This window comes from Lepisosteus platostomus, chromosome 26 (genome assembly GCF_059453375.1).
Source record: "Lepisosteus platostomus isolate fLepPlt1 chromosome 26, fLepPlt1.hap1, whole genome shotgun sequence".
Lineage (NCBI taxonomy): Eukaryota > Metazoa > Chordata > Actinopteri > Semionotiformes > Lepisosteidae > Lepisosteus > Lepisosteus platostomus.
In genome coordinates, this window is record NC_142636.1 from 8,867,242 (window position 1) to 8,879,975 (window position 12,734).

A 12,734-nucleotide genomic window follows, 5' to 3' on the forward strand; every position below is an offset into this window, starting at 1 on the left:
ACCCCCACTACTCTTTGCGTAAAGCAGTGGGGGCATCTTCTGGCCGTATAGAACTAATGCCAATAACTTTGCTGACTTGTACTCATACGGCTCCAATCACGGGTGAAGGGCAGCACACACTGATAAAGCGCTCTTCGATCATACGGCAGAAATTCGTCTTTCGAAAAGGATTACGATCATGCCGGCGTTAACGCTGATTATTGATTGGCTACACAACTGTTATCAGAAATGTCTTTGCGCTGAGGGTCGGGAGGAGTCGGAGCAGAATCCAGACCAGGGCGCAGGGTGCGAGCAAGACGTCACTCCATCGCCTCGCACACACGCACGCCAGCGGGAGGCCGGCGCAGCTTAGCAACACCGTTAACCCACAGAGAAGGTCTTTAGACTGTGGGAGGTCAACGGACAAAACCCACGAGGCCCATATGAAACATGCAAACTCCATACAGAAGACGCTGCAAGGCCAGTTGAAAACCAGGTTCCTATTGATTGTCAATTGGCGGTTCAGAAATCAAAGTTTTAACGGTAGAACTATCACAAGTCACACAAGTTTACGAAACCAAAAGTAAAAGTCAATGTGTTTTTTTATTTTAAGGTTGGGAGATATAAAGCACAAATATGCGCGAAAAAAAACTTTTAAAACACGACACTCGGGTTGAATTCGAGAAAAAATGGCGCGGCCGACCTCTTTGTTTTCCACAGGAGTTAATCGACACCATATGGGATGTCACTTCCCTAGAACACAGTTTTTCCACCCCCTGGCTCGGATACAAACTTCCTGAAATCCGCCGTGCATATATAGCGGCTTCATTCCGACTGTGCTGCACAGAACCGACAGGAACAGCCCCTACCGTCGCCTCCTACTCCAGCCGGGAAGACTCAGGTAAAGTTCATTTGCCACGACTGCTCCTTAAATGTGAACAGCAGGGCAGCCCTTTTAAAGGAGCGGGTTTCTCTTTTTTTAGGAAGTGTGACTGTATTTTAACTGTTTATTAACAAGGTTTCCAAGTGGTAAGTCTCACCGAAACCGAAAGGTCGGATGTTTAACTGGGTATTTGGCTTGTTTTTGCGAAGGGTAACACGCGAATTAAGTGCGAGTGAGTGATTTTCTAGACGAAATTGTTTACGACTCTTAAATACAAAACACCAGACAGATCCATTACTCCTGAAAGATGCGCTACATGTTTGGGAAGAAGCCGAGAGTCTTACGGTTGTTACAGTACAATATTAAACCCCTAGATTATTTTACTTTAAGGCAGGACCGACCGTCTCACTCGAACATGAAATGCATTTTCTGCAAATCACACAAAAGAAATTGGACCCGTCTTTAAAAAGTCGTGCACTGCACTGTACAGTTCGAAACGACAAGAGCTTTAGCGCTGATCGGCGGCGGTTTAGCGTGAGTGGTTCTTATGAAGTCGGGCATAAAGACCACAAGTAACTCGGTCTTACACGGCTGTTGTGGGTCAACATCTGGAATATTAGCTGGCTGCTGTGTAAAATCGAATTACAGCGTTAGAAATGACGACAGAGCAAAACCCCCGCCGATATCAACCTGTGACCGCAGGCGCCGGTATGCGGTAGAAATATTATTTCCAGCTGTAAATTATTCAAAACCAGTTTATCATAAACACCGGAATAAACATGTTTCATTATTTAAAAAAAAAACACAAGGAAACTTGCGATTCCTCTGACGCAGATTTAGTTTTACACCTTTGGAAACAAACGAACCTACGCCCGAAGGAAAAGCTCATTCCAGTATCGGGACTGTTTTAAATCTGCACTGCTGTCTATGCAAATTCATAGACAGAAAAAACACAAAATACACAGTCATTATTTTATGTACTGTATAAGGAATCCCGTCACTGTTTTGTGCAAGACAGAGGGCTGCAGCTTGTTGGGAGAATACATCCTCGCAGCGACAAGGACTAGGCGAGACGTGAAAAAAAGATCCGACAGCGCCGAAGTCCAGATTTTTTATATATAAACGCTGAGAAAATGCAGTTGTGCGCTTAGCTACTGCGGTTTCAAATAACTTTTTTTTTGCGTAGCACTACGACTTCACTGTCCTGTAAAATCGTTGTGCGCCGAAACGCACACATTCTCGTTTCTTTGTTGTTTTTTTTCAGTTCCTAGTGTGTTTTTTTTTTTTGAAGTTCCTAACTTCAGTTCATCTAAACCAACCTCAGCGCTTTGCTTACTTAACATTCAGGAAGCGAATTCTAATGAGGGGTGTTTCGGTGTAAAACGCAATGCAATGTCATGAAAACCTCTTCGAATGTACAGTGTAACAGTAAAATAATTTCTATCTCGTGTATCAGAGAGGTAATAGGAACGAAAACTTCTGCAAATGACGGCGAGCGCTTTGTCGTTATCAAAGAACCGACAGAATAATTTACTGACCTGTCCGCAGCGCCTTTGACCTATTGTGTCACATACAGTAACTGAACTCCCAGCGAAAAGCTGAGAGACAATGATGAGCAGACATCATTCCAGTGTTCAAATTCCTCAGAGGTCCCGGACCAAGTCAATTCACCGGACTTCTGTAAAATCAATAGTGAAAAATGGAACCAGATTAGACAAGTGGCAACTTCATCAAAGCACATTCAGACAAAGAAGAGAAGGCAGTTCCTTGCGCTAAGGGTGGTGGGTGTCTGGAACAAGCTGCCCAGCCACGTGGACAAACCTTGACTGCGAGGAGAAAAGCCACCTGATGTTACTAGTAGGCAAAAGAGCTAGGTGGGTCGAACAGTCACCATGCATTTGTAACCTTTGCCCCTGGTTAAATGAGGGAAGGTCGCTGGAGAACCGACACGCTGCACATGGCTGACAAGTAACCCCGCCTCCTGATTCCCTCCTTCTCCCAGAATGCTGCTGTGCGGAGGAGTCCTGCTGCTGATGGCCAGCGCCCTGGCCTACCCCTCCCAGCAGGAGTGGCTGGACTCTGAGTGGGAGAGCTGGAAGATGACCTACAGGAGGCAGTACAACGGCCTGGTGAGTCCCCTGACCCCCTGTTGGTGGGCTGACCACTCCTCGGCTCCCCCCACGCGATTCGATCTGATCTCGGCCTCTTCAGATCAGCCGTAGCTTCAGACTGGCGGGTAGGGGATAATGAAGCTTAAATTGGAGTACGGTAGATAGATAATACTTTATTAATCCCGTAGGGAAATTGATGAAGCACGGTGGCGCCTCATTCTCGGGTTTTAAGGTCGGAATGATCCAAAGTGGAAATGCCACCTGGATCGGGGCTCCCCCAAACCTGGTTGTGTTTAATAACCACAGACCCCAAAAAGGGGCACCTGGAACAGGTCAGCCCATCTTCGGACCCCAGCGTCTGGAATCCAGTAGGTTCTCCCACGTCAAGGTCCGAACGGCTCTTGGCTGGAGAGAAGTGCTGCATTGATCCAGTGTAGGTCTCCCTGAGGACCACAGCAGCCAAGGACTGAGGGCTTTGTGAATGCTTGGGGAGAAACGTTGGGCTTAACTGGGTCGGTTCGCGGGGGGCCCCCTGGGGCTGGAACCCCTTTCGGATGGCGTGAACCGGGGGACAGACGGAGACAGGGTGGAGGAGGGAGGGAGGCATCTGAGTTTGGTTCATGTAGCTAGTTTGGTGGGGATGGTGATAAGGTGGGTGACTGACTGGTCGTCGTGATCCCTCCCGAGCTTCAGTTCATGACCTTTGTTTAGGTGAATCGCTTCCTGCCTCCTCAATTAACTGAACTGCTGCCAGTTTCAAGGGACACAGGAAACCCAGTGGATCAGTAACCCCTGACCCGGATCTAGGCCTGACCTCGAGCGAATCAGGTGACAGCTCGGCCAGACGGGACAGGGCTGCTGATCAAGCCCTCCAGTCTGAAACCTGCTGCCGACAGGATGGAGAATTTCCTAGCTGTGCATGGGGGGCTGGACGCACATTGCAGGGCTCAGCAGTCAGGTGTGCGCTAGGAGAGTGGGACAGATGCAACCATTGCTTTAAAACCTTTTCAGAATCGCTTGATTTCCCAATTTCCCTTCGTAATGGCCGAAGGGTGACAATCTTTGACGTTGCAACGCCTAGAATGAATTTTGCAATGGGATGGTATTTGCATCTGCAGGGTCTCGAACAGACATGGTCAGTCATCATTAATGAGCCCCGGCTTTGCTCCGGATTGGCCCTGATGGGTAACAGGCCATTTCCCAGCATTTCATGGGTCTTAAATGGTCTTGAAGCAGAGTGAGGAAACTTGCAGGACCTTTTCAAATCACAACCTGCTCCACTGAGACTCTGTTTCAAGCTTGTCTGCTTGACAAAGAGGAAGTACAGAGCTCCAAGAATAGGGGGGAAAGCCCCATAACTATCTTTAATCTCTCCTAATCATATTTCATCTGTAGGGTCAGAGGCAAACACATTTACCAGAAATAACAGGGATGAAGAGAGATTTTTCCCTCAAAAGTGAAAAAAGAACTGATCACTGCAAATTCTCACCTCTGACTCATTAGAGCCACACAGACTCATCCTATGTGGCTGGAAATCAAAATGGAAAAAAAAAACTGAAAAAATTCTTGAACTCTTCTGAATTCAGAATCTGACTACCAGGGTAGCAGTACTCCAGTGACATCTGAAAGTCATAGTGGCATCTCATGCAATTTACGGTATCTGTCTCCTTTAAAGCAACTAAACAGAAGCTGCTGGTTACTTACTGTAAATGTGGCCAAGACTGATCTCAGTTCCACGTACGCTGTCATCAAAGAGGGAAGTGTTTTTAAAACGCCATCGTGAATTTCCTCTTTCAGTCGAAGTGTTCTGGGGGGCTGCAGGTCTTGCTCAGCCACTGGGAAGAGGATGTGTGTCTGCTGGTTCAAACTAAAGGCAGGTTATTCAGTAAAGCAGGTTTTGTGTTTCCCTGCATTTCTTTGAGGGGAGAATAATTATCAATTGCATTTATATAGCGTCTTTCAACTCAAAGGATCCCAAAGTGTTTTACTTGTAGGAAGGGATGAATATCATCCACTGCTGAAGTACAGTGCCCACCTGGGTGGCACACAGCAGCCCATCTGCAGACCCACTGCAGCGGACAAGGTGGAGAAGTCAGAACATGCTTCACCAGCTGAATTATGAGAGAAATAGAGGAAGACTGGGTAGCACAGTGGCACAGTGGTTAGCTTTGCTGCCTCATAGCACCAGGGCCCTGGGATCAATCCCGGGGTGCTGTCTGTGTGGAGTTTGTATGTTCTCCCTGTGTTTGTGTGGGTTTTCTCCCACAGTACAAACACACGTCAGTAGATTAATTGGCTTCTGTGAAAATTGTGTGTGTGTGTGGGCCCTGTGATGGACTCGCATCCTATCCAGGGCGTACCCTGCCTTTCACCCGTTGCTTTCTGGGATAGGCTCCTGCTCGCCCGCGACACTGAACTGAAAGAAGAGGGTAGAAAACGGATGGATGGATTTAGGTAGACCAGATCGTGAAAATCCGAAACAAAATTGAGCTATCATCAAAACTGACTCCTCAAGTTACAGTTACAGTGTGACCCGGACCAGACTGGACCAGTGATCTCTGGACTGTAGGCTTACAGTGTGACCCAGACTGGACCAGTGATCTCTGGACTATAGGGTTACAGTGTGACCCGGCCCAGACTGGACCAGTGATCTCTGGACTGTAGGGTTACAGTGTGACCCAGACTGGACCAGTGATCTCTGGACTGTAGGGTTACAGTGTGACCCGGCCCAGACTGGACCAGCGATCTCTGGACTGTAGGGTTACAGTGTGACCCGGCCCAGACTGGACCAGCGATCTCTGGACTGTAGGGTTACAGTGTGACCCAGACTGGACCAGTGATCTCTGGACTGTAGGGTTAAAGTGTGTCCCGGCCCAGTCTGGACCAGTGATCTCTGGACTGTAGAACTCAATCTACACTAAAGATTAGCACCTATTCAGGATGAGTCAGTCAAGAGCCTGTATCATTCAACTATACTAATAGACTGTCCCCCTTCAGTGTGAGAAATAGAAATTTGGTGATGCCCATGCATTTGGATGCAAGCTTTTGCAATAGTCTGATCACACAGAAGTATATATCCCACTGATAATGACTGAGATAATTTGAGAATTGACTAGCTTTCCCCAGGATACTTAAAGAGATCATTTCTCATCTTACCTGTTTTTTTTTACCTGTTCTAACAACTATTAATTAACCAATAAAACTACAGTGCCAGTGCGCGACTCTTTCTTTATCCATAAAAAGACATTTTGATGCACTGATCAATGTTGCAGCCCCATGACTGACAGACCCATTCAACCTCTTGCACAAAGCCGGTGAAAGCTGAGTGTCGACACCTGCCCTTTGATTTTGCAGGGCGAGGAGACGATCCGCCGCTCCATCTGGGACAAGAACATGCTGCTGATCGAAGCCCACAACAGGGAGTACGAGCTGGGCATCCACTCCTACGAGCTGGGCATGAACCACCTCGGAGACATGGTACACTAGATTCCCGATCGGTGACCCCCTCCCCCTTAGACTTTAGGCCCTATTTTGAAAAGTCCAAAAAGTGCTGCAATGCAAGACAACAATACAATAGAAGACTAGCAGTAATAGCAATGCAAAGGTGAATATATTGTCAAGGGTGGCGTAGTGGTATAATGGTCAATATTGCTGCCCTGCAGCGCTGGGGACCTGGATTCAATTCCTGACCTGGGGTGCTGTCTGTGTGGAGTTTGCATGTTCTCCCTGTGTTTGCCTGAGTTTCCTCTGGGTTTTCTGGTTTCCTCCCACAGTCCAAAGACACGCTGGGGGGCTAACTGGCTTCTGGCAAATCTGGCCGTGGTGTGAGTGTATGTCTGCCCTGTGACGGACTGGCGTCCCATCCAGGGTGTATCCTGCCTGGCTCCTATTGCTTGCTGGGATAGGCTCAGGGTCTTCTAATGTGACCCTGAATTAGAAGAAGAGATTACAAAACGGATGGGTGATTATATATATATTCGCAGTGATCTTAAGGAAGATCTGCTGCTTTTGTCACTCGATTTCCTCCCCTGGTCCGAGGCCACAGGTCTTGTGACGAAGCACAGTGAGGGGAGTGAAAATCAGGGGTAAGATGACGTGTCTCCTGGGTTCGCCGAACTGCAACACGCGCACATCATAAGGCCTCGCACGGATGAGGGAGTGTTTCACAGATCCGGGGAGAAGAAAGAAAAGAATCGCACAGATCTTCCAGGCTTTTGAAAGCCAGGGAGAATCTGTTGGTCACGGCCAACACATCCTCAGCAAAGACGAGGATGATGCACAGCAAGTACAGCCAACCCTAACGCAGCAGGAGGAAAAGACAGGCCTGCCCAGTTCAGCTCACATGCAGGCCTTAGCTGAGACCTGCAGACACATTCCTGTGAAACTTCAAATCGCACCAATATCGCATCAGCTCTCTCCATGTGTGCGGAGCTCTGTGTTCTTGCATCTACAGCTCAGTACCGCATCGGTATTTGCCACTGTAGTGATGAAGACTAAAGCCTTGTGATGATGCACTTAACTGAGCTCCCACCTTTCCAAATCAATGCAGACAGAGATCTAGTGGTTCGGCATCGATCATCCCACCCCAGGGGTTCTCGATCCTGGTCCGGGTGCCCTCACACTTGTTAGTCTTCATTCCAGCTCCCCTTCATTAGATAATCGAAGCCTTAATTGAACTAAGCAGTTGCTTTATTGTATCCACTCACAATCTTGGGAATTTATTTCACTTAAATTTCAGGTTAATGCTCCAATAGGTGGAAGAGCTGAGAGCAAACAGCTCAAATTGATCTTATTCCTCTGAAGTCAATGCAGGTTTTGACTCGGCTGGGATGAACCCCAGCAGGTGTGTGGGGGTCACCAGCACTGGGAACCCCAAGTCTAGTCCGTCACCCATCCTCTGTGCGCCCCCTTCCTTTCAGACCTCGGAGGAGGTGGCAGAGAAGATGATGGGGCTCCAGGTTCCCATGTTCCGGAATTCCAGCGACACCTACATCCCTGACGACATGCAGAAGCTGCCCAAGGCCATTGACTACCGAAAGTTGGGCTACGTCACCCCGGTCCGGAACCAGGTACAGCCGAGGAAGCCGGGGATCAGAACCGTTTCAGAACGTAGGCTTAACTGGGCCAATTCGACAGTTTCTCCTAGCTGAGACATCCTGCAGACACAGCGCCCCCTCCAGGGCGGGTATTATACTGCCATGGGGTAGGTCATACCAGAGGTGAAAGAGTTAGAAAGTTAATAGGGTGCCAACTCACAAGAAAAATGAGCATCCTTATACGTAAACACTCTCTACATTTTTGTTTCCGATCTCCCCGTTATTATAACAGCCTTGTTTAAGGTCGCAGTGATCAGTGATTTTGTTATTATGGGGGCAGCATTATTAGCATTGCTGCCTCGCCCTGGGTTCAATTCCAGACCTCGGCTGCTGTCTGTGTGGAGTTTGCACGTTCTTCCCGAGTTCGCCTGGGTTTCCTCCAGATGCTCCGATTTCCTCCCACAGTTCAAAGACCGTGCTGGTGGGTTAATTGGCTTCAGTGAAAAATTGGCCCTGGCGTGAGTGAGTCTGTGTCTGCCCTACGGTGGACTGGTGTCCCGCCCAGGGTGTACCCCCCCTTGTGCCTGCTGCTTGCCAACACAGGGGGGCTCCCCCGTGACCCTGAATTGGAAGTAGAGGTCAGAAAATGGATGTCTGCTGTTTATGACAGAAAAGCACTGAACCGTGTAGCGTGCTGAGAACAGAACTCCCCCGCCCTCTAGTGGCGATCCAGGGAACTGATAAGAGTAGCGCCCTCCTTGAGCACCAATTTAAAAAGACGGAAGTGGAAAATCAGGAGGTTTCAAGCCATTCAGACCTTTGCGTGATCCCAGCAAGCCAGTGGGGAGTTATGGGTGAGTGCATGACTCTCACCCGCTCTCCCTGTGCCCTGCAGGGCTCCTGCGGCTCCTGCTGGGCGTTCAGCTCGGCCGGGGCGCTGGAGGGCCAGCTCAAGAAGACCACCGGCCAGCTGGTCAGCCTCAGCCCGCAGAACCTGGTGGACTGCGTGAAGGAAAACGACGGCTGCGGCGGGGGCTACATGACCAACGCCTTCAAGTACGTCATGACCAACCGCGGCATCGACTCCGAGGAGTCCTACCCTTACGTGGGAGAGGTGAGCCCCGCCCGCCGGCCGGAAGACCGAGACCGCCGAAAATGCACGACGCACTTCCGGTTAAAGCCCACCCAGCAAGGGTGGCTGTCAAAAAAAAGGAGCAGAATCAGAGGGGGTGAAAATAACTGTCACAGTAAAAACATACAGTACTGAAAGGGAATCGCCAAGAGAAAGCCCTCAACAATCCTGAAAAGCACCAAGTCAATCTCAAATGGTCTCTCCTCTGAAGTCATCTCTGGGACCTGGGGCCACATGAATCTAAAGACAAGAGCATTTAAGATTGAGAACAGGAGATGTCTTTACACAGAGGGTTGTGGGAGCATGGGACAAGCAGCCCCACTCAAGCGATTGAAGCAGGTGTTCTCTGATGATTCAAGGAATGGCTCGATGTGACCGCTTGACGGTTTTGTTTGCATTTATAAAGCACATTTCATCCCAAAGAGCCTTGCACTGAGGTGAGACACCGCTGATGTGGTGACCCAGGTGGCGCAGGGCAGCCATTCGTCTCCAGGTGGCGCAGGTGGCAGGGGCCAACCCGGAAGGAGGGGAGTCACTGGGTGGCAGTTGCCAGCTTTAAATATGACTTCGCCACCCCAGCTGGGTCTCTGTAGATCTTTCCCAGCATGCTCAGGGAGAACTGCGTCTCAGCTCCGCTGCGCCCCCGGTGTCCAGCAGGGGTCACCGGCAGGACCCCCTTCAGCAGTCCGTCCCATTTCAGAGGGCAAATAATGTCATTTAAAAATCCCCCCCTCCCTCCGCCATAGCAGTCCCTGCCACCCCTCTGCCACCCCAGATATAAAATCCAGACTTTGCTACTGGCAGGTGAAGCACAGCCGCCATTCTGCTGCAGCAGCCCTGCTACAACCACAGCTCAGGAAGAACAAGAAATTGCTTCAATTGCTTTGGGTACGTTAGGGAGGTCAGGTTGTCCAGAAGTCAGGACACTCCTATTCTTACAATGACTAAGTAGTGGGGACCGCAGGACGTAGTCTTATCTGCAAGTCGGTACCTCTGATAGGTCAGTATCCCAGGTCACCATACAGGTATCATGGTCATTCTGGCTCAGAGGCAAGAGCGCCACCTACTGGCCCAGCAACACCATTTACGGCAGCTGGTTTTCCCTGGACCTCTCCCACCTCAGTGCTGGCCAGGCCTGGCCGTGCTGAGCTCCTAAAAAGCTATCGGGGCCCGGGTACGAGGCGGCAGCGCCCCCTCTCTGGCTCGGTCAGGTGCTGTCCATGCAGGAATAACCCCCAGATCTCCACTCCCGCGGCAGGACCAGCAGTGTGCCTACAACAAGACGGGCCGGGCCACCGGCTGCAAGGGCTACAAGGTGATCCCCGAGGGCAGCGAAAAGGCGCTGCAGGCCGCCGTGGCCAAGATGGGCCCGGTGTCCGTGGGCATCGACGCCACCCTCTACAGCTTCCAGTTCTACAAGAGGGGTGAGTCCGCGAGGCCGCTGGGCACGGCTGGGGGCGGCCGTCAGTCTCGCTACAGCCCTGGAATAAAAGCCTGCCTGATTTACTCCAAGTCTAAATTTAAGTCCGTCTTAGTCTAAGTTTAAATCTAAGTCTTAGTCTTAGTCTTTGTTCTAGTCTTGTTCTAGAAAGATGGGGGAATGTGCCGCCATCTCCAAGACAGGGCGGGACCTGATCGGCTCTGCCGTGTGTGTGTGTATTTTTATTCCCAGGAGTGTACTACGACCGCAACTGCAACAAGGACGACATCAACCACGCGGTCCTGGCGGTGGGCTACGGCGCCACGCCCAAGGGCAAGAAGTACTGGATCATCAAGAACAGGTGGGCCAGCCGACCCGCTCAGTGCCCCACACGGGCTGTTCTCAAACCCGGGGCAAACGACTTCCAGCCCGGGCAGAGAGCAAGGTTTTATAGGCGTAGAAAATACTCGGAACACCAAACCCCCCCCTTTTCACTCCCTCCTCTCTTTCTTTCTGCCGCAGCTGGGGTGAGGACTGGGGCCACAAGGGCTACATCCTGATGGCGCGGAACCGGAACAACTTCTGCGGCATCGCCAGCCTCGCCAGCGTCCCCGTCATGTAACCGGAGAGAGCGAGCGGGTGGAGGGGAGGGGAGAGCCGCCGGCGCTCTGACTGACAACACCGCAGCCCCGCTCCCCCACACGCCTCTACGAGCCGGAAACAGAGCCTCGGCGCCTCTTCCACCATAACCTGCACCCCCCTTTTTTCTATAAATCCGTGGTTTCCTACTTCCTCCTCAGAGCCCGCCCCCCTTCCCCGTTTTCGAGCCGTAATTCTTAAAGCGCACCACTCCGGTTTTAACAGAGAGAACGCTAATCCCTCCCCCAATCACCGCCCACTTCGGACAGCCTGCAAACCAGGATTTCTCCCCCGGCACCGGCACTTGGCCGGTGACCTTGCAGGCGCGTCCGTGCCAACCCATGTTTGTACCTCTGCCTCCTTCAGCGTGTTGCACTCGTACTGTACGCATGATGGATTTAATACAACGCCGAACTGGGGAGGTTTTTATAGTTGTTTTCCAATATTGGAGCGCAGGACCCGAGTCCAGCACATCCTCCTTCAGCCCCCATCCGATGATGGAGAAGAACCCAGTGCAAAGTTTACACCGCCTTTTCCTTTGGGAATATAGTGGGAGCTGGGTGCTGGAAAAACAATAGACGGGAGGAGAACAGACTCCCAGGTGTTTCCACGCGAGAACATGTCTGGGTGTTTGTCTCTTTCTCCCCAGGTAGCTCATAAAATCAGGGGATAGCCCTGCATCTGAAACTGCACAGCTCCAGCCACACAGCTCTGTTTGAAACGGTGGAGGCTCCTGTGTTCCAGTTTTCAAACCCCACTGGTTCAGCATCACAGGTCAGGAGGGTGGAGAAGCAGGGTGTGTGAGTTTGAAATGTTGCCCTGTTTACTCAGCCATGTATTGAAACAGCAACGTACTGTTAACCATTTGGCGTTGAAATAAAATAACTCATAATCATTTTTTTGTGTGCCACCTGTTATTCTAACTGAGAAGACGGAAGCCCACTGGCTGAAAGTTAACCACCGCACCCCCAGTCAGAAAAAGAAGCTCTCCCAGTTGAAAGGCAGTGTGTGACCAGAACACTCCCCCCCCCAGATCGTACTCCCAGATCATGAAGTTTATTCCCCACTCAGTGAAGCTTAAAATCACAGGAAACACAGGAGAAGAAATATGAGATTAACCTGCAAATATTTCAGACCCTTGTGGACTGTAGCATAACACATCCTCCTAGAGACGGCCCAAGGCCTGGCCAAGCTATTTTTGCCACAAGAGAGGATCGACAAGCCCCTCAGTGGGGGGTTTCTAATATATTGGCCATGGGGTGGGTATGTAGATCTAGAAATGAGCATACTGAGAGAGAGAAATCCATTGCACCTACTGTATACACAATATACTTCCGATGTGTCCTTTATGCACAGAATTTCAGCTATCGTCCACCAGGGGTCCCAGAAGCCCAACAGACCTTAAAAACTGCTCAGGGCATCCCCATAAAAAACGGCAAAACGTTTCGGTCCCCCGCGTGTAAAAAGAACATCCTTACGAGACGGACCTGCTGTAACAGCCTTGGCTCTGGATGTGTGAATGTGCAGTTTGGTG

General features: G+C 50.4%; 1 protein-coding gene and 1 long non-coding RNA gene across 4 annotated transcripts in view; one reads left to right on the forward strand and one right to left on the reverse strand.

The window, feature by feature from the left end:
- Nucleotides 1-12,734, reverse strand: part of LOC148639971 (uncharacterized) — a 42,080-nt gene that overhangs the window by 6,000 nt on the left and 23,346 nt on the right. For both annotated transcript variants that reach the window (XR_015930621.1, XR_015930620.1), the window contains exons 2-3: nucleotides 4,678-4,840; nucleotides 2,401-2,540 (exon numbers count right to left, since the gene is read on the reverse strand). This is a non-coding gene — a long non-coding RNA (uncharacterized LOC148639971). The remainder of the gene's footprint in view (nucleotides 1-2,400; nucleotides 2,541-4,677; nucleotides 4,841-12,734) is intronic.
- LOC148639972 (cathepsin K-like) lies at nucleotides 722-12,095 on the forward strand. 2 transcript variants are annotated; one of them, XM_088620934.1, is made up of 8 exons: nucleotides 722-880; nucleotides 2,865-2,991; nucleotides 6,328-6,450; nucleotides 7,893-8,042; nucleotides 8,905-9,123; nucleotides 10,400-10,565; nucleotides 10,814-10,922; nucleotides 11,084-12,095. In XM_088620934.1, exons 2-8 carry the CDS (start codon nucleotides 2,866-2,868, stop codon nucleotides 11,181-11,183), a joined length of 993 nt encoding a protein of 330 aa, XP_088477060.1. In that variant the 5' UTR covers nucleotides 722-880; nucleotide 2,865; the 3' UTR covers nucleotides 11,184-12,095. The 2 variants fall into 2 exon arrangements, with proteins under 2 accessions (XP_088477060.1, XP_088477061.1); XM_088620935.1 differs by lacking the exon at nucleotides 722-880 and adding an exon at nucleotides 985-1,008.